General features: G+C 35.7%; 1 protein-coding gene across 3 annotated transcripts in view; it reads left to right on the forward strand.

Annotated features, from left to right (window-relative positions):
• Positions 1-25,060, forward strand: part of LOC131675580 (eukaryotic translation initiation factor 4 gamma 3-like) — a 795,898-nt gene that overhangs the window by 476,476 nt on the left and 294,362 nt on the right. For all 3 annotated transcript variants that reach the window (XM_058954612.1, XM_058954614.1, XM_058954613.1), the window contains one exon: positions 21,590-22,286. In XM_058954612.1, the coding sequence (XP_058810595.1) occupies positions 21,590-22,286 (697 nt within the window). The remainder of the gene's footprint in view (positions 1-21,589; positions 22,287-25,060) is intronic.

Genomic DNA, 25,060 nt, shown 5'->3' on the forward strand with positions numbered 1-25,060 from the left:
TGTAAATATTTGTAGGCATTAACGTTTCCATCGAAGAAATAAGGTCCGATCAAGTAACCGTTTACTATACCACACCATACTATGAGACTCCACCGATGTTGTCTATCGATGGTACTGGCGGTTTAGCTGAGAAACTAAGAAGGATTAAGAGGAAATAAGGGCGCCAGGCACTTCTATGTCTAGGTATCAGTATTACTCGAATTACCTAGACCCCGGAGGGTTGCCACTCCGTATAATTATTCAGATCAAATAATTTAATTCTAGATAATAAATTTGGCGGACGCGAAGTGCTAAGGCCAAGGCCGACTTCGAGTGATAGAGAGTTGAGCGTAATCATGGTCGCAGTTTCTCCGATAGTAAATAGTCGAATTAACTTGTTTTCTTGAACTTTCCTTAGTCTACTGTTCTTCGCGGGGATTATGACGCGCTTAGTAGGGTTAATACAGGAGAGAAAGGTGAAGAGTAGGAAACTATGATATTTACACGGTTGGTAAATTTTGATATAAAAGTTGCGGCTTTTATTGACTAATTCAAAACGTTAATTGTTGATGTGGAATTTACAAAATAAAAATTATGTAAAGTGTAGCGTATTGTATGAGTGTGTTGGCTCGGCACTTAAAATTAATAACAATGATTAAGTTGTGAAGTTGTTTATAATACGCTAATGAGAAATTACAAAGAAATTGATAATTTTAAATAAGTAATAAAATTAATACTAGAGTCGCGTGAGCGCTAATCAGTACTCCACATTGGTTTTACGTTAACATTGAAATTCATTTGAGAACCGGTACGCAATACCTTCCGTTAAATAGTGAGAGTTATTGCTTAAAAATTAAGGCTGGCTAAAATACAAATCTTGTGGTATTCACTCTAGGATAATGGAGGTGTAATTCCGAGTTTATAATAGAATCTCAGTCTCCCAGGGTTTCCAGTAATTAAATATAATTTTCTACAAATGTCTCGGTAATTTCACAGGCAATTATTAATTATGAAAATTATTCTGACAGCCCAATAAATCCTGGATAGTTGTTTTACAATTTATAAAAATTAATGACAATGAGCACGAGCGAGCTATGATGCTAACACTTTAATTTTAATTTCCAAATGGCAACAATAAATTAATTATAAAAACTCAGAAAATTGATAGCTGGAACCAGACGTCCAGTCTATCGTAAAGCCATCGGCACACACTCGGCCTTCCCTCTCTTATCATTTTCTTCTAGCCGTAGATCTTAGCAGTATAATTTCGAAGTAGCGAAATTTTATTCATTTATGCTGTCCTTTTCTCATATGATTTGGTTATTAATCTATCTCTCACTAGGCCTCGTCAAAGTAAGTGCGATGTGCCCTCCTTGTCTAATTTATTAAGCTATCTCTTTCTAATTCGTTTGCATTAGACTATACAGGTGAGCGTGGCTAGTGCAACATACGCTTGCATATGAATAAGTTAGCTAGGAATTATTTTGATTTATATTTCGAATATCGTATAATTTTTATTTTCGCTTATTTTATGCGATAATTATTTTGTTCGCATTTCGGCAAGACTTCATGTTGTTGAATTTATCCATTTTCTGCGTAGATGATGTTGCTGTTGGCATAAGGTAGTGATAATTAGAGGAATGGTCGACAGTATTAGTTTTTGTTAATTATTAGTACTGCTAGTATTTATCATGTTACAGCAGATGAAAAAAATAAAAATAAAATTATTTCAGTATTGTTAATAATTTTCTAATTTTTAACGCTTATGCAATGCGAAGTACGGAGAGTAGTCGTTGGCTTTCTAAGTAGTTTAAATTAATTTAATAATTAATTTATTAGTCAATAAATTTTAAATAATCAAAACAGCCCGTTACACTGTACCAATGGGAATTTATATCTGACTAATAATGACAGTTATGTCTGTTAAGCTGATCATCGCAGCAGAACTTCGCCTCATCAGAAAAAAGTACAAATCTGAAAAAATTAGGATTTTCTTGTATCATGCTTAAAGCTCATTGACAGAAGTTAATACACATAGCAATATGTTTTTGTTTTAAGTCTTGGACTAAGGTAATATGGTAAGCATGATATCGAAGTCTATTAACCTTTTAAGGACGGGAATTTTTACGTTAAAATTTGACTTTTTTTTTGCACAATATTGGTGCATAAAATGAAAGAATATGTCACGTGGAGTGCCTGACAAAATTGGTGGTCGATATATCGACCAGTCCCGTCCTTAAAAGGTTAAGAATAGACAAAGCTGTTGCTCTAGGTATACCGATTTCCCTTTCTATTTGTCTGCTGCTAATATGAGGATCTAGATGGACAGCCGCTAGAACAGTTAATGTGTGAATATCCATTCTATCAAATTCACGGCGTCTGCGTTGTCGAACAAAATTCCATTTCGAGCTTGTCAAGTCAATCGCCGTTTAGTTGTATGATCAGGATGACTTCTACTCGCAAAACATCGCGCATAAAGTCTTGTCGCTGCTCTGTAACGATTACGGCACTCTACGAGAACTAGAATTATATCATAAATTTCTTCGGGAGGACAGTCGGCCATATTCAAAATTTTAACTTTAAATTAAACAATTTATACAATTTTTGATAAATGATCAAAAAGAAGATTCCAAAAAGATACCACAACAACCAAATTAATTGTAATACCGAAAGTTCACAATCTAGGATACCTAGAAAATTTGTAGAAAAAGAAATAAAAGATTTTTATAAAAATTTCTGCAGTCTACTACAGATGGGAATTTTTGATGAATTATCTTTTATTTTCAACAAATATGAATATAGTATGTCAAAATAGTACATTACGATACAAGTCGTTACGATACACTCTTGCTTCGCTCGGGCGTAAACGCCACACAAGACAAGAATCTACTTTCTCGAATATGTGCTGTACTGTATTTTTTTATATGACATGTGAAAAGTATGATTTTCAACGCACGTTTTCTGCCGACCGTGCGTGAAACACGCACCTTGAATATTGCAAAACACTTTAAAACACTGTACCAAATTTACTATGATTAATTTCCAAGTACGAGGTCTGTCCGGAAAATATCGGGCCTACGTTTATATCTTCGCGCCATAGTGTTCGAGCGACCTCTACCGGACAGAAACGTCTACAGTAAAGCCTCATGAATCTATTGGTTATTTACTGACACCTGCCGGGCGTATAGTTCATGCGCAGCGTGTCTTTGTTTACGGTGCCTTTTTCGCGTTCGTCGGATTTTGATATTGTCAAAAATGACTGAAAAACAAGATCAACGAATTTGCATCAAATTTTGCTTTCAACTCGAAAAAACGAGTTCGGAAACTATTGAAATGATGCAAAAGGCCTTCGGAAACGAGTGTATGAGCAAAACACGAATAAAAGAGTGGTATAAACGGTTCAAGGATGGTCGCACTTCTGTCGATAGTGATTCTCGTTCCGGCCGGCCTTCGACGACAAAAACCGTCGATAATATTGAGCAGGTGCGACTTGCAATCGAACAAGATCGTCGTATGACTGTGTGAGAACTAGAAGAATACCTTGGGATACCAAAAACTATCATTTCAGAAATTTTAACCGAATATTTAGGAATGAAACGCGTGTGTGCGAAATTCATCCCAAAATTGCTCACAGCAGAGCAGAAGAACATTTTCTTAGAAATCGCTCTGGACAATCTGGAAATGGTCAATAATTATGGTAATGTGCTTAGAAAAGTTATTACAGGTGATGAATCATGGGTTTATGGTTATGATCCTGAAACAAAACAACAATCTTCACAGTGGAAGCATTCTGAATCGCCAAGACCAAAAGAAGGACGTCAAAGTCGGAGCAATGTTAGATCAATGTTTATTGTTTTTTTCGATTGTGAAGGTGTTGTATATCACGAATATGCACCAACAGGTTAGACAATCAATAAATAATACTACGTTCAAATTTTGCAACGTTTGCGTGATGCAGTAAGAAGAAAACGGCCGCACTTTTGGGAAAGTGGTGATTGGCTTCTCCATCACGATAATGCGCCAGCGCATTCATCCAATCTTGTGCAGCAGTTTTTGAGCAAACACAATATCGCATTGCTTCGATAACCTCCATACAGTCCCGACATAGTCTCTTGTGACTTTAGGCTGTTTCGAAAACTAAAAAAACCGCTCAAAGGACACCGATTCCATGACAATACAACGGTTGAAAACAATGCGACGAGTGTACTTAAGGCTATCCCTAAAAGTCAGTTCCAGGACTGTTTTGAAAACATCGATGGAACCGCGTTATTCAATCAAGTGGAGATTACTTGAAGGATGCCAGCCACCAGATGATAAAGAATAACGCTAGCACGAATATAAAGGTAGCCCCGATACTTTCCGGAAAGACCTCGTATGTTATTATTATACAATCTGAAGGATACCAGTCTTGCTAGATTCACTATGTTACTGCAGAGTAAGTTTTACCTTCTTTCAAATAAATTCAATAGTCTAGAATTTGTAAGGTATTCATCGGAGGAACCACAAGTCATAAAAACTTAACAATACGTTCAAAAGTTACTGAATTAATTTTGAAGATTTGGCCTTAGATTTATTTTAAAAGTAGGATTGCGGGTATATAGTGGTTTTTAAAGTAGGATTTTCCACTTTAGGTTGACCTCGAATTGACCTTGGGAATGAGGTTTTGTCTCTTGGACCCCATTTGTATTACTTTATCTAAACGCAAAAATAGATGTAGGTTACGAATAACGTTTTCCTAGGTTGACCTCAAAATGACCTTGGGATTGAGGTGGGGATCGCTTAGACCCCACGGATATGAACTTGTCTAAACGTAGAATGCGAATATTTGATCAAGAATAGGGATTTCAATTGAAACAAAAGGTTGACCAAGCAATGACCATACGGATGAGGTGGGGGTCTCACGGACCCCCACACATATTACATTACCTGAACGTAAAATTTTTCGCCGAATGCAAATCTACCATAAAAAATAGGTGTTCTTATTTAAAAAATAACATTGACTTTTTAATAATCTTTGAAAAACATGCCCAAGGTCAAATGCAATATCACCAAAACATAGCCCCCTCAAACAACTTTTGTCTGAAACTTTTTTCGAGAAAGAGGTTACTAATAAAGATATCTTAGTGGGGCGATTGAAATTGACCATCCTGTATAAATGATGACGCGTGACCTTAAAGCAGACTTTAGCTCTCCGAGGGGAGGGGCGCCATTCTAATTGCTTTGGCTGTGTATTTTTCTGTGAATTCTACATTCAGATATGGTACTGTCTGAGTGGTGCGGTATGCTTCCCAGGTCACAACACAAAGTTGTCTGATGTTAAGTCTTATTTTTTTCTTCATCTTCCTACCCGTGGTCAGATTTAATCGAAAATATTTCAAATAAAACTTTTTAGATATCGAGCCTGACAGGGTTTAATTACCTTACTTTTAAATTTAACTGGTTAACGCTCAAAAGGAGGCTTTTTAGAGGACTTTCTTAGTATCAGAATTCACCATATTAAAATTTTCCTAAAACTTCGAATATTAATTTTTATTGTTGTAAATTTTACTGCTTCTTCAGAATCCGCTAACAGTTTTTTAATAAAATTCAAGCCTTTATAGTTATAAACAATTTTTGCCGAAGAAAACGTGATTTTTTTTGTGACGAATATTTTTACATCAGTGATAGCACCTGGAAATAGCTCGCTAGGATCTTTTATAAATCCCTCAGTGATTTAAGATACTTAGTACAAAATTAAGGTCATCTTCTTAAAAAACACTACATGGTTGATCATGTTCAGAAAAGTAAATGAAAATACATAGTACAATCAGTTGTCACATATTTTCGTATTTATTCATAATATCTTTTTTTTATAATTTTACTACGATACATATCACTTTCATGACTCGAAAACCCGATACTGTAAAATATAATTTCAATTATAAGATTATACGTAACTGAGATTTAGTTACAAGTGTCGTAGCACGCTTGATAGTTGTAATATTTATAGTGATTTAATCAATCTTGTGAAAGCTTAATAGTTGGATCTAAGAAATGGAAACAAGATTTGGTATATGAATGAGTTATTTATGTATAAAATTTAATCTTCGATAGATTATTTTGATAGTATTCGTTTAATATTTTTATAATACAAATTTAAAAACATATCAGATTCTCCATCTATGGAATGACCTCAGCTTCGTTGTATAAGCCTGATTTCGAAATCGGAGAAAGTAATAACAATTTCAATCATATTATGATTTCAAATTAAGATGATTGTCAAAAATCAAACTCAAATTCAGTTAACGATCAAATCATTGGATTGAGCTCTTTTGCACAGTCATACTAAATACTACATACCGTTATGTCCTTGATAGCCATTCGGACAATAAAAGAAATTTGAACCTAACCAAATTTTTGAGTGTATAGAATAGATGGCGTAAAAATTTATAAATAACCGCTAAAAAATGAGTATTTGTTTTCAAAACCCACTCTAAACAAGATCTGTGACATTTCTTCTACTACTACATTTGAATTATTCTTTTTCGACGAACTAAAGTCATTTATTATAGCATGAACGAAATGCAATGTTTTGATTTCTCTCGGAAAAATTTGTATATATTTTTAGGAATAATTATTCTATAGATCTTCAACGCCAGAAAATCGCAAAAGGATTATTGGTCAAACAATCCATTATTAGCTTGTGAACTAGTGAAATCAGTTATGAGTCAAAATTAATTTGAAATTATAAAATTGAAGAACAGACTTTCGAAAGACGAAGACAAAAATTCAGATAATAGAGCTTGGCGTGTATGTACTCCTTTATAACTTTTTAATAAGAATGCAAAGCAATTTGTTTCTTTTCAATTGCTTTATCGATTGATGAATGCATAATTAATTTTTATAGAAGTTCATAAGTAGTTTATGAAAGATAAACCAGTTTATTTTAGCTTGAAACAATGGGCTCTTTATAATAAAGAAGGCTACATTTTTGACTGTGATCTTTATTGTGGGAAAGAATCTCATATTCACTCTTTAGAAAAGCATAAATAAGCTCTATTTGGGAAGTCGCGTCGTATTGCAAATGCTCTAGGAGCTTCTGACATCTATGTCGCCTAGAAAAATAATGTTTTATCATATTTATTTTAATAACTTTTTCTGCTGCCCAGATCTTTTAGTTCATCTCCGAAAAATTGGCCTTCGAGCTATTGGTACTGTAAGAGCGAATAGAGTAAATGACATTACAAATGGCATAGATAAGAAATCTGAAAGAGAAATATATTTTATAAAGCATAAAAAGATTGTAAGATCAATTACATTACAGTCATGGATTTCAAATTTCTGTCTGTACTCTCAACGGCTGTTGCTATGCTTTATCTGCTTTTATATACTGCAAGACGTTATTCGAAAGAAGAACGAGATAAACGTGAAAAACCTAGTCCTAATGCATTCAAATAGTACAACTGTTATATAAGTGAAGTAAATGGGTATGATTATTATTGCAGCCATAATGATACCTTCTATCAAGTCTAAGAAGTGGACGTGGGTGATTCTGATGAGATTCATTCAAGCATGCCTTATAAATGTAGCTGTACTCAAGAATATATCAACAATAGATAAAAATACAGTTGCATAGAGAGATGTTGCGTTAACTGTAGCTACGATATATCTTACGACTTACGAAGCTAATAATTTGCGATAACACAAATTTGAAATTGTGAAAGCAAAAAGAAATGAATCCAACGTCTCAACATGCTCTGTAAGAACTCAAAAATTTTATGTTGCTTCTCACAGTAAAAATCTTCGGTTAAGAGTCATCACAATGGAATTCCATTACATTGTTACATTACATCGTTTTCAACAAAATTCCATCTGCCATATTGAATTTGACATCTTGAATTTCATGAATCGAATAATGACTTTGTAGTCAGCGATCTCAAAAACTCCAGAGTAGGCATTTTCTTCTCATTTTGACGTTTGTTTTACAAATTTAGGCTGTCATATTAGATCCGCCGTCTTGAATTTCGTAAATATAATAACAAAATTGTATTTTTATCTGATTTTACCAGAATTTTCCGAAATTCTTGGCATTAAAAGAAAATAAACCAATTTTCTAACTTCATACTATCATTTACGTCTCCGCCATTTTAAATGTAGAAAAACTTTCCTAATAATTTTGAAAGCTTAGATACTATGGACGCAAAAAATCCACTCTCGAGATTCCTAGCGCGCTATTTCTATGTGCTATTACTGATTGAAAAAAATTGAAAGCATAGAACAATCGTTGTTTTCATTAACATACAAAGACACTGTTCAACCTGTTATATCAGCAGAGGATAAATTGTTTCCACCTTTGTGATGTGGCGCATCACCACACAATGTCACACTTTTATTTTTAACATTGAAAGAAGCAAGTGGAGACTTTGGTCCTCGAGTTAAACTCATATTATTTTCCGTAGATAAATCTGGATAGCTTTCTTAGGAACTATTTTAGACCTAAATTCAAGAAGTATTTTGAAAAAATGTTGGAAATTCATCGGTCTTACTTTTAGATTCCAAGAGTAGGCAATACAACAATACCGTACAAGAAGTTGTACCGAAACAAATAATTTTAATGGTAATGACAACACTACCTGGTACGATAGCTAAATTTCAATCTTCAGATGTTTATGATTTTCGCTTTTGGAAGAATTTTATAAGAAAGCTATCTAATATTTTTACTTTAATGAAATATAATATTTATATACATGAAAGCAATTTTATCATAAAAATGCAATCCTTCGTACATAATCAATCATATTTTCAGTTATCAGAAAACTTTTAAGTATTCATAGTTCAAATGTGGCTATGCCGATGCATTATAAAATTTGATAATCCTGTTAAATTTTGCTTTGCCATATAACATTATTGTAAGAATTATGTACCATAGTTATATTATAAATATAACAAACATGTGTATAAGATAAATAAACTGTTGTATCAGATGTATGTTAATAGATATAGTGTATCCAAAAAGGTGGGAAATGCTCAAAAATTTTCTGAACAAAGTAATTTTTAAATGGTTAAGGTTATTCTTGAAGTATCTTTTTACGAGAAATATATTGGTGACCTTGAATATAACCTTGAGCATGACCTTCAAGGTTATATGAAAGTCAGCTATGTTTTTTAAATGGGAACCCCTATTTTATACCCCGGATTAGGAAAGTGCGGGAAATTCTATACTCAGATACGGTAAAATACGGTAAGATACGGTTGGGGTTTGAATGACCCTCAAGATCATGTGGTGATAAGTCTCATTTTTTCCTTAATCTTTTCACCCGCATGATCGAGCAAGGGTACTGTTGAGCAAAAAATATCTCAAACAAAAATTACTCAACTTGAACGAGGCCATATTTCCATGACTTTGTTTTGACCTTGGAGGTCATATTCAAGGTTATTTGAAGGTCACCTTAGTGGTCACTCAGATCCAAACTATTTTTCCTTATCTGAATGTAGAATTTCCTGCTCTTTCTGAATCCAGGGTCAACAATAGGAGTTCCCATTAAAGAAAACAAAGTTGACTTTTAAATAACCTTGAAAAAGTAGTATACTGGTTTTAGGGTTATTAAGTATTTACTTTGTTTCACTTTTTTTACATATATCTCGTTTCTTATCATAAGATATTACAACTTAAATTGTACAATGTGAGCATAATGAACATAAGTATTCCAATAAACTAATAGATATATTAATTAGATTACCATTAATTATTTTCTTTTTTGTTAACATGTGAAGTAAAATGTCGAGGGGCACGACACGCACCTAAAAAATTGCTGCCACAGCGACTCGATTCCCCGACTTACAATCAGGACGCTAAATTACCGCTCCTTGGTTGCGACGGTTGTCTGGGATTCGAGTCGCGGAAAACGGAATATTACCTGGCCCACCATGCAACTGATCAGAGTGTGCGGCTCGATTATCGCTTCTTTTCTAATGGCCGATCCCTGGTTCCACAACAAGGCTACTCTCTATCAGCTGTGACTTGTTTGTGGGTGACTGATGCCGATCAACTCTGGTCGCAACGTCTTCTTGAGATCAGGGTACGAATGCCAATGGCTTGAGCGAGCTATGATTTCTTAAACGCAATGAAATTTTTGTGAAATCGGTTAACCGCGTCTTGCTAACTACGTTCGCCGCTGATGATAAGAAGTGATCAACATGCAGAGAAAGGTGATAACAGGGCAATAACTAAATCAACCAACGATTTAGTTTGACTCTATTTTTCTCTCTTTAGGTACACCATACGGCGCGTAATGATGGCATGTTAGCACGAGTTTCATCCGAGTCTTAACGGCGTAATGACGACGGATCCTTCACTTATTGAATTACGCGATCTAACATGCGGCGAAAACCTAACACTATACGAGGTGTGTTCAAAAAGTAAGGTGACTTTGTATTTTTAAGAAAAAATATTTATTTATTTATCAATATTTATGTTGTCCCCTTCAAAGTAATCCCCCTCAGATACAATACACTTATGCCAAAGGTTTTTCCAATCCTCAAAGCACTTCTCATAAGCACTTTTCGGTATAGCCTTGAGCTCTTCCAGCGATGCAATCTTTATCTCTTCAATCGTTGCAAATCTCCGTCCATAGGTCTCTTTAGTTTTGGGAATAAGAAAAAGTCACATGGGGCCAAATCCGGTGAAAATGGTGGCTGAGGCATGATTGTGGTGTTGTTTTTGGCCAAAAAATCTCTCACAAGCAAAGATAAGTGAGCAGGGGCATTATCGTGATGCAAAAGCCATGAATTATTTTTCCACAATTCTAGGCGTTTTCTTCGTATTGCTTCTCGCAAAGAAAACAGTGAGCAAAACATTGACATTTGATCGAACTTAGCGTGCTTTTTTCGGTCTTAGCTCATTTGGGCTCTTCCGTTGGGACGATTGGACTTTGATTTCGATATCATAACCATATACCCATGATTCGTCACCAGTTATGATACCTTTTGAGTAAATCTGGGTCGTCGTTGACGTCATTCAACAGTTCTTGAGCGATGCTCATGCGACGGTTCTTTTGGTCAAAATTTAGCAATTTTGGAACAAACTTCGCTGACACACGTCTCATGCCCAAAACGTTAGAAAACATTTCATGGCACGAGCCCAGCGATATACCAACATACTCAGCAACTTCTCTGATAGTGATTCGACGATTTTCCAGAACAATTTTCTTCACTGCTTGAACGTTTTCATCAGTTGTTGACGTGCTTCTGCGTCCAGAGCGAGGCTCATCATTGGCATCTTCCCGGTCATCTTGGAAGAGTTTGTACCACTTGTAAACATTTTTTTTATTCAGAACAGTTTCACCGTAAGCCACCGTCAACATTTCAAGTGTTTCGGAGCACTTTATTTTATTTTTTACACAAAATTTGATGCAAATCCTTTGATCCATATTTTTCGATAGCAAGAAATCGCCGAGTACGCAAAACACTTATAACCTTTACGCCTCTCACAATCAAACAAAAAATGCTATACACTTGAAACTTGGTACAGATGTTCGGGAAGAGTGTACCAACATAACAAAACAAAAAAATCGATAATCGAAAGTACGTTGCCCGTGAAATTTGAAAAGTCACTTTACTTTTTGAACACACCTCGTACAATCCTATTTACAGCATAAACGTTGGCACTTTACCCATTTACTTTTTCCTCTGTAGATTTCTCTAACGAAGCAAGGAGTTGCACTAATCATGACTACGTTCCAGAGCGACAATCAGTCGCAAAATGGACGGGTAATGTCTCTCCGTCAGCGAATATTCCTTTTTTCCTCTCCTTTGTCCGAGAAGAAATCCTTTTATTCGTCAATATGCAACTTCAGATAAGGCTAGCGCCCTCCAATCATCTCTTGTCGAGTCTCTATGTTATCCCTTTGTACCCCCCCTCTCTCCACTTGGTCAGTCAACATTAATTGATGTGAGTGAGGTACATCCCTATTACATCTTTTTTTTGGTGCAGACAGAAGTCAAAATTCCTAATCAGTCATCTATTGGTCTTGTCTGTGTGAAATCATACATATTTGTCAAAAATTTTAAGTTGTTAATTATATCTGTCGGTCTTGCTGGTCTTACTATGCGTACGTATATCATACTATCTTTTTCTAAGGACTTATTAAAAACCAGCAACAAATCGATTGTTGATTCCTGATTCGAATACACTATAATAAAATGCAGTGTAACACTGAAATAAAAGCAAATTTTACATAAGTAAACAAAAAGATTCATAGCTCAGTGTTTCTTGAATAATTTAAAATTCATTTATCTTAAGATATGCCTATCTGAAAAAATTATAATATTAAAATACACAATTAATATTTACGAAGGCCATAAAATACCTTGCACAGTTTAAGTCAAACTGAAAAGCGTACTTTTGTGTTTAAATAATTATTTTGTTTTTTATTATTTTTATTTTATTAGAATATTAACCCATTAACGTCCAAAATGTCAAAATTTCTTGCACGTTTTCAAATTTTCCGGGAAACTTGGGAAATGGAATTTTCAAAAATGTCTCCAAAAATTCTGAAAAAATTTTAGGATGTTTCTCGAGTGATTCTAAGACATTTTTGTTTTTATGAATTTTTTTCTAAAGACCATAGATTTTGAGAAAAAAGTTGATGAAGATTGAAAAAAAAAAATTCGTTTTTTCCGCCATTTTGTAAAGAAGCGATGGTTCAAGGTAAACAAAAAAATTCCCTGTTAAACTTCAAATCCCATGATCACCTTTGATCACGGTCGCAAGGTGATATCTTCACCGTAACACTTCGAAAAAAAATCCTAAAAATTTTTTTTTTTCGAAAATTAAGGTGTTTTTTATGTTTCAATCGAGCATATCTCTTTTCCTGTGAGTTTTATCATGATTCTGGCAACGGATTCTGAAAGAGCATGCAATTTTACATCAGAATATGTGGTTCAAGAATTTATTTCAATGCCAATTACATAGGAAAAAATCACTTTGAAAACGTGCAAGAAATTTTGACATTTTGGACGTTAATGGGTTAAAAAGTTTACAATGGACAATGCACATACGAGGGTCGTTTGAAAAGTCCGTGCAAAGTCAGAGAGATGGCGCTACTAGTGCGTATCAAGGTTATTTTCAGTTAGTGGTATATCTTGGCAGAGCACACACCAAGTTTCAGCCAGATCGGCCAATTACTTTGCTTTTTACACTCGTTTCAATCAAAGAAATCGAGTGGTTGTAAAAAAATGGACGAAAAAGAATTTCGTGTATTGATTAAACATTACTTTTTTAAAGGCAAATCGCCTGAGGAGATTAAACAGAATCTTGATAAACATTATGGTGATTGTGCACCTTCTATTAGAATGGTTTATAAGTGGTTTCAAAATTTTCGGAGTGGCCATATGAGCACAAAACCCGATGAACGTTCTGGACGCCCTGTTGAGGTTACCACTTCAGAAATCATTGATCAAATCCATGATATGGTGATGGCTGACAGAAGAGTGAAGGTGCGTGAGATTGCTAGTACTGTAGGTATCTCGAGCGAACGGGTACATAATATTTTGCACCAACATTTGGACATGAAAAAGCTATCCGCTAGATGGGTGCCGCGATTGTTTACGATTGACCAAAAACGAGATCGTGTGAAGTGTTGCAAGAATGGTTTGCAGCTGTTCCAGCATAATCCGCAAGACTTTAAGCGTCCTTTCATCGCTGTAGATGAAACGTGGATACATCACTACACTCCTGAGACCAAAGAATAGTCTAAACAATGGGTTACCAAGAGGGAATCTGCTCCGAAAAAGGCGAAGACAATTCCTTCGGCCGGGAAGGTTATGGCGACTGTCTTTTGGGATTCGCAAGGAATAATCTTCATCGACTATCTGGAAAAGAGTAAAACCATTACAAGCGAATATTATTCATCGTTATTGGATCGTTTGAAAACCGAGTTGCTAGAGAAACGTCCACGATTGGCCCACAAAAAAGTCCTCTTCCACCACGACAATGCGCCAGCTCACGCCTCAGCAGTTATGGCCGCAAAACTGATGGAGATAGGGTTCGAACTCGTTTCACATCCCCCCTATTCTCCAGACTTGGCTCCGTCGGACTACTATTTGTTCCCTAATATGAAAAAATGGCTGGCGGGGAAAATATTTTATTCAAGCGAGGAGGTGGTTGCAGAAACGAATGCCTATTTTACAGATTTGGACAAATCCTATTATTTGGAAGGGATTAACAAACTAGAGCAGCGTTGGATGAAGTGTATATGCCTAAAAGGATACTATGTTGAAAAATAAAAAAGATTTATTAAAAAAAATCAAGCAGTTTTTATTTTTGCACGGACTTTTCAAACGACCCTCGTACGTTATTATAACAAAAGTATTACATATTTTTCACGACACTAATATCGTGGATTAAGGTTGCATATCAACTTCAGAATTCAAAAAGCTTCTAATAAGAACAATTGTTTAAATGTTAAATTTTTCTTTTTGAACTAGAAATACTAAATAAGAAATATCATTCCCACTTAACAAACCCACTTTCATTCTAGGCTGTTTTTCAATTTTTTATGTAAAAAACTTTACATTTCCTTGATGGTTAAAGTTAAAATCATATATGGCATGCCTCTTTAGAATCCAGTAACTTTTGTCGGAAACATTACTGTTGTTGATTCGTTCAGGTGCTGAGATAAAGATAAAAATGAGACTGAAAATTAGAAACTGAAGAATAACTGAAATTGAAGAATACTTCGATTGTCGAATAGTCGAATTCAACTCATTTTTCAAGTGTTTTTTACAACAATATGATTGTTGCGGCTGATTAATTTTCTACACTTTATTTATTCCTTGAATACATTGGTCAGCGTGCAGTGGTGGATGGTCACTACGCCGAATTCCCGATACTCGGCAAATTGGCGATTTGCGACAGCAGAACCCTTGGGAGAAAACGGCAAATTATCAGTGGCAAACTGGCTAGCTGGTCCCGATTAATTACGCTACCGAACAGTGGTATTTTACCTTTCAAAGTTGATTGGGTTTTCATAACACACAATGGTGTGGTTAGCAACGAAACGACTCAGCAATAATCGATTGCAATAATACGTATACAATGCTTTGCAACTACTAGCGAAATGTACTAGAATCATCTTGTTGTCTCTGAAAAATCTTTCTCGACCCCCCCCCCCCCCTTTATCAGGAAAACAATTTGTTATTGATCCACATTATTGTTTCGGATGTCTGAGGCGTCCTCTAATACTTCCTAATTTCGCGATATTTTATTTCTTTTATCTCCCCTCCATCCCCCAATTGATGTATGCATGCTTTCGGCTCTTGTTTGAAGTCTACTCCCATCGACGAGCGAATCTTTAATAAGTACGGAAATAGGTTTTTGGAAACTACTCTTTTATCAGCTTATTTAACGTAGAACGTTTGTGGCGCTTTCCGTATTTTTATTCGGATTCGCGAAATTACTGTTAGTATCGATAATTTTACTATATAGTATAGTATAGTATTTATTGCTCATGTATAGTCTTCACGGCCTTTTACAAAATTTCACTTTTACAATATCTCTTCGCTGCAATATAATCCGCTTATAATTCGCTTTAACAATATAAATATTTGCACATATATGCCTTCCCTCTCCCTTATTTGCTCTTTACCCTACTACCTCTGCTCTCATTCGGAATGCTCACTATCTCTCCTCGATTTAGCCAACTTCTCGAAAATAAATACATAGTTAGAAATTGCTCTATTAGGACTCTCTTCTAATATTTCAATCAATTTTTTGTTGTTTTCCCTTCCCCCATCAGTAATTTTCTGTTCCTCAACCTCCCTTACCCATATACCCCCTATTTCCTCTTTTGCCCTCCTACTTTCTAGCATATGTTCCAAGCTCTCTTCTTTCCTTCCACAGAATCTGCACTCTTTCTCTTTATATCCTTTCGCCTGTTCTTTGCCTACGTTTCCACGTCTCATCCTCGTCCATTGTTCTTTTATCCATCCCGGAATCTTTCTGTCCTCCCAATAAGCCTCTTTCCCTACCATCTCTTTCAGTTTTTTATAAAGTTTGCTATACGTTGACCCGTCTATATTTCCCCACAGGCTTTGTAGTTCTTGTTCTGCTTTTCTTTCTATTCCTCTCTCAATTTTGCCCTTTATTTTTTCTACTTTTTTTTTGTCCCATATCATTTTTAAAATTTCCCCATCCCCTACCTTTTCCAATAATATTAGTACCTTCTTTCCCCATTTCGTCGGATTCTTATTTAGTATAGACCTCATTTCCTCCCTTAAACAAATTTTTGGCCATCTCCCTTCTTCCATTTTTTCTATCTGAATCAAATACTCCATTGCCCTTCTAGATGTCTGCAACTCCATCGACCCCCTACCTGTTTCTATGGCAACTATATAATTTGGCGTGTTACTATTTAATCCCATGGCCATTTTTATAAACTTCCTTTGCACCTTCTGAAGATTTTCTTTTTCTTGCCACCCCCAAATCTCTACCCCATATAAACATCCCGCTTTTATTATACTGTCCATCAGATTATAGCCTTTTTCTTAGATTTTCTATATTTGCCCTTTTTAGAATATCCAACACCGCATTAATTGCCCTACTAGCTTTCTCTGCTATTTTATTTATATGTATCGTATTCACATTTTTTTCAGTAAACCAGTACCCCAAGTATTTGAATTTCCTATCTACCTCCACTTTTCTGCCTTTGTATGAGAAGATTCTCCCTTTACTTCATTTTCTTTCACAACAAATCATTATCTTAGTTTTCTCTGTATTAACTACCATTCCTATTCCATTACTGTAAATCTCTGTTTCTTTCAACATTTCCCTCATTCCTTCCTCATTATCCGCCACAATTACAATACTATCCGCAAACTTTAAACAATAGAATTTTTTCCATCCCACTACCGCTCTTCCTCGTTCTTTCTTTTCCCAAATATCATCCATATCGTCTATGAACAAACAGAATAGGTTAGGGCTTACTAGGCACCCCTGCTTTACCCCGTGGTGCGTCTCGAAACTCTCTGATAGCCCCTCACTAGTTATTTTTTCCTCATTCTTTCTTGATTTGGAAATTGTTTTTATCATCTGCAGCATTTTCCCTCTTATCCCTTTCATTTGTAATTTTTTCAACATTTTATCCCTGTTTATTCTGTCAAACGCATTTTTGAAATCAATAAATCCTAAATACAATTTCCCTCCTTTCCTTTTTAGCTTATTGCCTATAATTGAGTTCAATACAAAAATGTGCTCTCTCGTCCCTCTTTTCCGTCTGAATCCTGCTTGACTTTCTCTATATACCCTATTGCTCTCTGCCCATTCACTGATTCTTCCGGCCATTATTTTCGTTGCCATGACTTCGATTTTTTTTTCGTTTTCCTTTCTTACTTTTCTCGCTATCATCTCTTTTAATTTGTTTTTTTCTTCATTCCAAAAACTCTCTCTTCTCCACCGTTCTGTCTGCTCTCCATGTATTCAACTCTTCCCATAGTCTCTTGTTTGGATCCTTATCTCTCTATCTTTGTTCCTACTCGACCATCCCTTCCCCCCCTTTCGCTACATTTCATTTTCAATTCTTCAGCCGTTACTTTTATTTTCATTACGAAATTATTCCACTTATCCTGCAGTAATTTACCTCTCAGTTCTTCTATTCTCCATTTTTTCTCCATCAATCCTCATATTCCTCTGCCTCTTCTTTCCTCCATATTAGTCTTTCTTCTCTCCTTCCTCTTCCTCCTCCCTTTTTTCACTTTTCCCTAAATCGAAAATTACTGGTAGGTGGTCAGATTCTATCCGTGTTACTATTTCTATCCCCGTCACTATCTTTGTTAGCCCAATTCCTCCTTCTATTACCAAATAGAGGACCGATGAGACCGCATCCCAAAGAAAAGTAATTCTCTCCCTTGCTACATCTTGCTAATTGTCTCCGTTACTACATCCGTTTTTTATTTCCGCGTTACAGTATTTCAGGCTTTCTATGAGTTTTATTCCCTCCCGCGTCGTTTTTTGTCCTCCGAATTCCTCTTTCTGCCCTTACTTATCTGTTCGCTTTCCACCCTTAGATTGAAATCCCCTGCTATATTAAATTTTTTCCCTTCAACTAAGCTCACTTCTATTACCCTTCCAGTTTGCTGATCATTCTGCTCGTTTTCGCGTTGTTATAAATCGTTATAATATAAATTTTTTCTTTCCCCATCTAAATATTCGTTATTACTATTCTATCTACCCATTCCCCTGTCTCCGCATTTTTACCTATCTCCCTCTTAATCCCTACCATAACTCCCCCACTAGCTCGCCCTTTCGTTTTCACTTTGATCACCGTCTTCATTTCCCACCTATATTTTTTGTTCAATTTTTTAATTAAATTTAGTTCTTTACTTTTTTCTATTCACGTCTCCTGTAATAAAATAATGTCAAACTTGTTCAAAAAATCTTTGCATTTTAATATATTTTTACTCCCTGCTACATTCCACGATACGTATTTATAATCTACCCCTCGTTGTTTGCCGATCTCTCCGCTCGTCGTTGCTTCTCTCATTGTCCCCTCCGTCGTTTTGTCATCTTCCTGGATCTCCAAACTGCTTTTTTCCTCTTCCTCGATTGCTGTTTCTTCACTCGTTCTGAAACCTGTCGTAGAACTGTTCTGTATTGCCCACCGTGGTATCCCTCTCCGTTCCCGCTGTTCCTCTTCTTGTCTTCTTTCCTGAAAAAACATTCTCTCTTTTGCCTCTACGAGACCCCCTCTTCTTTCGTCCCATAAGCTTATTTTTCCGTTGATTCTTATTTTTAGGTAGCCCACCTGCAGTTGTTTTTGTTTTTTCCTTTCTTGATCTGCTACCATCTCAAGCATTTTTGCACTTCTAATTCTCTGCATGTTCTATCTTCCTCTACACTTATTTCTATTTTTTCAAAAATTTCCGTCTGTTCTATAAACACCATTTTTTCTCAAAAATTTTCAAATGTTAAAAGTAATCCTCTTCTCAACGGCCGGATCCTTCTTATTCCAAACTGCCTTCTTGTTGTTCCTATTATTATTCCTTCTGCTTCTTCCTTCCATTTTCTTTCCGATGTCCTCACTCCTCTGATAAACAAATTATTCTTCCTATTTCTCCTCTCTTTTATCTCAAACTCGTATTCCGATTTTTTCATCGCGTCCGGCTTATTCACTTCCAGCTCTCTCTTTTCCTCCACGCCGTTCTTGTCCACGTTTACTTGATGCTCTGCGTCTGCTCGTTGTGCCGCATCCTCTTCTTGCCTTTCGCTGCTCTTGTTTTCTGCGTTCTCGTTTGCCTGCTTTCCTTCCTCCCTCCTACACTGGCCACATCTAACCATTTTTCTTATTTCCTCCTCCAACCTCTCTTTTTGTTCTCTCTCCTTTTCTCCTATTTGTTTTATCAATTCTGACATTTTTCTGTCCAACTTCTCCACTGCCAGTCTTATCGTTTCTTTCGCCATTTCTACTGCTTGCGCATCAATTCTTCTTTGCTCTTCCATCGCCCCCATTCTATCCTGTATTTTCTTCAATTTCTCTCCTATTCTACTTCTCTCTTCCTCGCTTGTGTCCTTGCTCTTGTCTGTGTTTACATCCGTCCCTAGATCTTCTATTCTCCTTGCTTCATTTTCTTCCTAATCGGCCTCATCTTCTTTGCCATTCAACTTCTGTGCGTCTTTTACCGCCTGCTACTTCCGTATTTCCTCGCTTTTATCTTTCGCCGAATTCTCTTCTCGCTTTCCCTCACCATCCTTCTCCTTTCCCACCTCATCATGTTCGTTTTCTTCTGCTACCTCGTCGTCGTCGGCCTATTTTCTCTGCCTGCTCCATTATTTCACTGTGATTTTTCCCTGCGCTACCGTATGATTTGACACTTTTTGTAAAACCTATTTTCGTACTATCTTTCTCCCTTTGCATGAACTTTCTTATATCCTTTTCCCAACTGTTTTCCTTCTTCTCGTTTTCTACTTTCTTTGGTCTGACCCGGCCCCGCTTTGTCCACTCTTGCTCTCCACTATTCGTCTCCTTCTTCCTGCTCGCTACCGCCATAACGACAGTTTTTAATTTTTTTTTGTTTACTTTATATTTAGTCTAGTTAATCGTATGATACAGTACAATTCATCCTAATTATGGGTTGTATTAAATTAATTTTTCTACTTATATTGAGACAATAAAGAGCAACAAAAATGTTCTTATTTCAAATCAAATATTATTTTCATTACTGTTGAGTTTCAACAAACCTATATCGTATTACGACTGTTTCTTAATAGTTGTTATACTGACTTAGATTTTTCGTTGATCGAGATATGTATACAGTTAAAATTTGTCCATAGTAAATAGAATAGCTTCACATATTAATGATCTTTTTTGTTCTTCCAAAGTGAAGAAAAATGAAATATTGAAAAAATTAGGCTACTTGATATTATGACTGAAACAAAAATATTTTCATATGATTATGAAATTTCGTTTACGCATTCTCCTTATAAAATAGAGCCTTTTCTTCGGTTTTAAAATTTTAATTTAATTAAATTTTTTTCTACGATTCGAATTTTCCGAGATAAAGAACATATACATAAAGAATATAGACACTGTTTTTGAATGAAATGCTGATATAATCGATGAATTTATATCAACAGCATTTTTGAATGAGTATTTTGAGTAGTATAATAAAAGAGCTACGAAATACTTTTTTTAGATTTTTTCTACGATTTTTTTCTCGAAATGGCGAGGGGTTAAAGAAACAACAAAAATTTCGTAATTTTTGTTTTGACATTCGCCCTCCTATACACAAGGAAAATACGAGGGTGGTCCGATAAGTACTTAGCCTACAAAAGAAAAACGAAAATTTTGGAAAAGTGGCGTTTTATTTTTCAACATAGTCGCCTTTTAGTTCGATACACTTGTCCTAGCGATGCTCCAACTTCTTTAACCCGTCTGAAAAATACGTTTCCTCGAGGTCCATGATTCGTCACCAGTTATGACCCTTTTGAGTAAATCTAGGTCGTCGTTGACGTCATTCAACACTTATAACCTTTACGCCTCTCACAACCAAACAAAAAATGCTATACACTTGAAATTTGGTACAGATGTTCGGGAAGAGTGTACCAACATAACAAAACAAAAAAAATCGATAATCGAAAGTACGTTACCCGTGAAGTTTGAAAAGTCACCTTACTTTTTGAACACACCTCGTATATGTCCGTGCGCTCTTTTTTTTTGTCAGTCGTCTTCTCTAGTTCGAACTGCGATGCCGTCTTATCACGTCGTTTTCACGAGCGTGGGTGGACGAAAACATAAAAAGAAAGATTTTCCAGTTAGGTCGCGATTGAGCGAATATCATTTGACCGATTATGAGGCCAGAGAGGTGGCGGTTGATTTTCTGAGGTGTTGCCGTATGTGCAACACTCGAAAGGTTTAGTCTCTCTCTCTCTCTCTTTTTCTCTCACTCTCTCTCTCTCTCTCTCTCCCTCTCTCTCTCACTCTCTCAATATAATTCTATAATAGCAGAACATTTCTAAAAACTTTTTGAGAATATACTTTCCTTGAATTGTAATGCTTGTTTTGCTCAATCATTTTGATTTTCAACATTTTAGGAATCAGTCGTATACAACTAAGATTATTTTTTATTATATTTTCAGGCCGTAGATGAACCAAACTTTTCGGTTGCTTATGCTTTGATGTGTAGAGAATTAGCCAACATGCAAGTGACAGGCGGCGACGTTGAAGATTCGACTTCAGCAAATTTCAGAAAGCTTATTTTAACACGGTGTCAAACTGAATTTCAGAAGAATACTGTTGATGAAAAAACTCGAAATGAAAAACTGTATGAAATCAATGAGTGTATAGATACTGAGAAAAAAAAGGAGCTTCAGACAAATTTGGAAGAAGAGGAGCGCCGAATGCGTATGAAATCTGTTGGCAATATTCGTTTTATTGGAGAACTTTTTAAACAAAATATGCTCACTTCGAAAATAATGCATCAATGTATCCAACACCTTCTAAAAAACACGGACGAAGAAAATCTTGAATGTCTTTGCAAGTTACTTACAACAATTGGCAAAGCCCTTGAATCGAAAAACATTGATCTTTCTGATTATTTTAAACAAATGCAGCAAATTGCAAATCGTAAGGGTAAAGTCAGCTCAAGGATTCGTTTTATGCTTCAGGATGTGATTGATTTAAGAACTGATAAATGGGTACCACGTCGTGATGATAGCAATCCAAAAACCATGGATCAAATCCAAAGAGAAGCAGAACTTGAAAGATTAGAAATCAGTAATGCTCCTGTTAGTACATTGAGAAAAGATGAAAGACCTATGGAACGTAAACGTAATCGTAAGTACATTTCTATTCTTACAATATATTTGTTAAACCATCGTAAAAAACAAGAGCTACTAATAAATACATTGAAAATTTTACAATTAATTAATTAATTATTAGTTTACCAAATTTTCACTAGTTAACAAAGCCTACCGGTAACTTTTATACAATAATTTATTTTCAAATAAATCATTTTGTCAGTTGCTAATTTCACATTTCTAATTTTTACATTTAAAAAATAATTTTGATTTATTATAAAATTAAATAAATCATTATAAACTACTTTTATTATACAATTAAAGTGTGTGATTCAAAAACTTATTTTAAGGATGAACAAAATTTTATCATGAAATTAACAATTTTTCTTTTTCATAACTGTCGGACCAACTATGACACTAGCTCTCATACGTAGAAAAAAAATAGTTATATAAGAATAGAATAATATGAGAATAGAAAAATACTGGAAATAGGGGTAAACATTACAAGGTTATTAAAACGTTGTAGGTATACTCTGAGAAGCTATCATGGTAGTGCATTAACAATTCATCGACTTAAGTTTGATCATTTTATTTTGAGGAATATTTTGCCACTCTTTTTAAACTTTTTTTTCACAAAGTAGCTTTATTAGCATCATTTTGAATCCCTAGTTTAATTTTCAACTCTTGCACAAATGTTCTATGGAATCCAAGTCCAGAGTGACTCAGCCATTCTAAAACTTGAATTACTCTCTTACTAAAGACTTACTGAAGGAGCTACAATCGATATTTTGGATCATTTTCTTGCTGAAAGATCCATCCCCTTGGAAAACAACGAGCATAAGATCACATTTGCTTTAATATAATATTTCTCTACACAAGAGAATCCGTATAGTGCCTTTTATTTTAAGGATTAGACCGACGCCTTGGCAAAAAAGTGCTCCTCATATACAATACTACCTCCGTTATGTTTAATAGTAAGTATTTGATATTTGGAATTCTATGTAGTACTTTGTAGTCATCGTACGTACCTTCTGACGTCGTCCCTAGACAAATTCATTTTAGTTTCATTTAAAAGTAGCACTTTCTCCTAGTCTTCAACATTCCAGCTTTGTTGTACTTTAATCCTTTGAGTGCCGGAGGCCGATATATCGGCTCTTGTTGCACTGGCGAGAAGTGCCAGAGCCGATATATCGGCTCGCGCCTTGTAGCGCTTTACTATTTGCATTGCGGGAGAACTCTATCTCAAAATAAATTTAGAATACGTTATAAATTATCTAATTTCATTACGAGAGAATTAAAATAAATAGTTTTTCGCTTTATTTCTTTGACGACAACATTTTCCTATCGCTTGGAGGTACCGAAATCTAACATAAACACCGATGGTCGCCATTCAAGGCGATATTCGATCTGCGGTATTCATCGCTGTGGCGTTGGGCCCTTATCGGTACTTGTCGACAGCGTTTCATATAAACAACTGTTTGAGGACCCTCCCGAAATAACGTTGCATTGCCGCAGCGAAACGTAGGATCAGTCAGTTTCTCCACGACCGTTGATGTGAACAGTATATTTCGTCTCAGTTGCAGTTTCAAAACGTCTTTTGTGTTATTGCCGTTGTTTTCCGCTTCTGTCAAACATTGCTACTTTTGAAGAAAATTTTACCAGTAACCGTTTTATAAAAAAAATACACCGTCATGGATGACGCGGAATTAGTCCGAATGGTTGATCATATCGATCTAGCACATAGTGACGAGGAAGAAATCGTGGCATCAAGAAGTCGGCATCCACGTAGGATCTACAGTGATAGTAAAACGAGCGATGATAGCGAATCGGAATTAGAGGAACTCGATACTGAGGAAGTGTTGACAAATTTCCGTGAAGTTACCGTGGTCAATGACAGCGAACATAATACTTGACCACAATTTATGGAAATTGCTGAGCCTAAACATATGCCAGTAAGAAATTCCATACCCAGAGCGTATTTCGATCTATTTTTTACGGAAGAATTTTTGAGCTCATTGAGGAGTGAGACGAATCGCTATGCCAGGTAGTTCCTGAATAGAATCGACGTTCCCTCAGGATCGAGAGTAACAGAGTGGAAGGCAACCTCAGTGTCAGAAATGAGGGCTTTTATTGCTGTATTCTTGGAAATGGGTATCACACGTTGATCAACACTTTTTAGCTATTGGTCAACAAACCACAGACATATCCCATGGTTTGGCAAAATGTTCAGTCGAAACAGATTTCAATTAGTTTCGAGATTTTTTCATGTCGTAGACAATGAAAAATTACTAGCACGTGATAGCCCAAAATATATGACCCTACAGCGAAATTTCAACCAGTCGTTATCCACGCAAACAATAAATTCAAATTTCACTATTCGCCTCATCAACATCTGAGTATTGACGAATCATTAGTCGGCACGAAGTGTAGAACGTCGTTGATGCAATATCTGCCGAATAAAAAGCATCACAGATGGGGTATAGAGTTTTGGATGCTGACTGATGCAGTTACCCATTACTGCCTATCATTTTTCTGCTATAGAGGAGCCAGAGATCAAACTGATAAAGAAGAAATAAAGAAGAACGGTCTTGGCCACGTCGTGATTCATAAATTATTGAATATAGGAAATTATTTTATGAAAGGCTATCACGTGGTTGCTGACAATTTTTTTACAAGCATTTCGTTAGCTAGAGCATTGTTTGGAAAAGAGACGTACCTGACTGGCACAATTCGCAGCAACAGGAAATATATACCATCATTTATGAAGCCTAAATTGCAAGAGGGCGCATCTAAGTACGCCCGAAATAACGA

This window comes from Phymastichus coffea, unplaced genomic scaffold, assembly GCF_024137745.1.
Source record: "Phymastichus coffea isolate CEN01 unplaced genomic scaffold, Cenicafe_Pcof_1.1 PCOF00026, whole genome shotgun sequence".
Classification (NCBI taxonomy): domain Eukaryota; kingdom Metazoa; phylum Arthropoda; class Insecta; order Hymenoptera; family Eulophidae; genus Phymastichus; species Phymastichus coffea.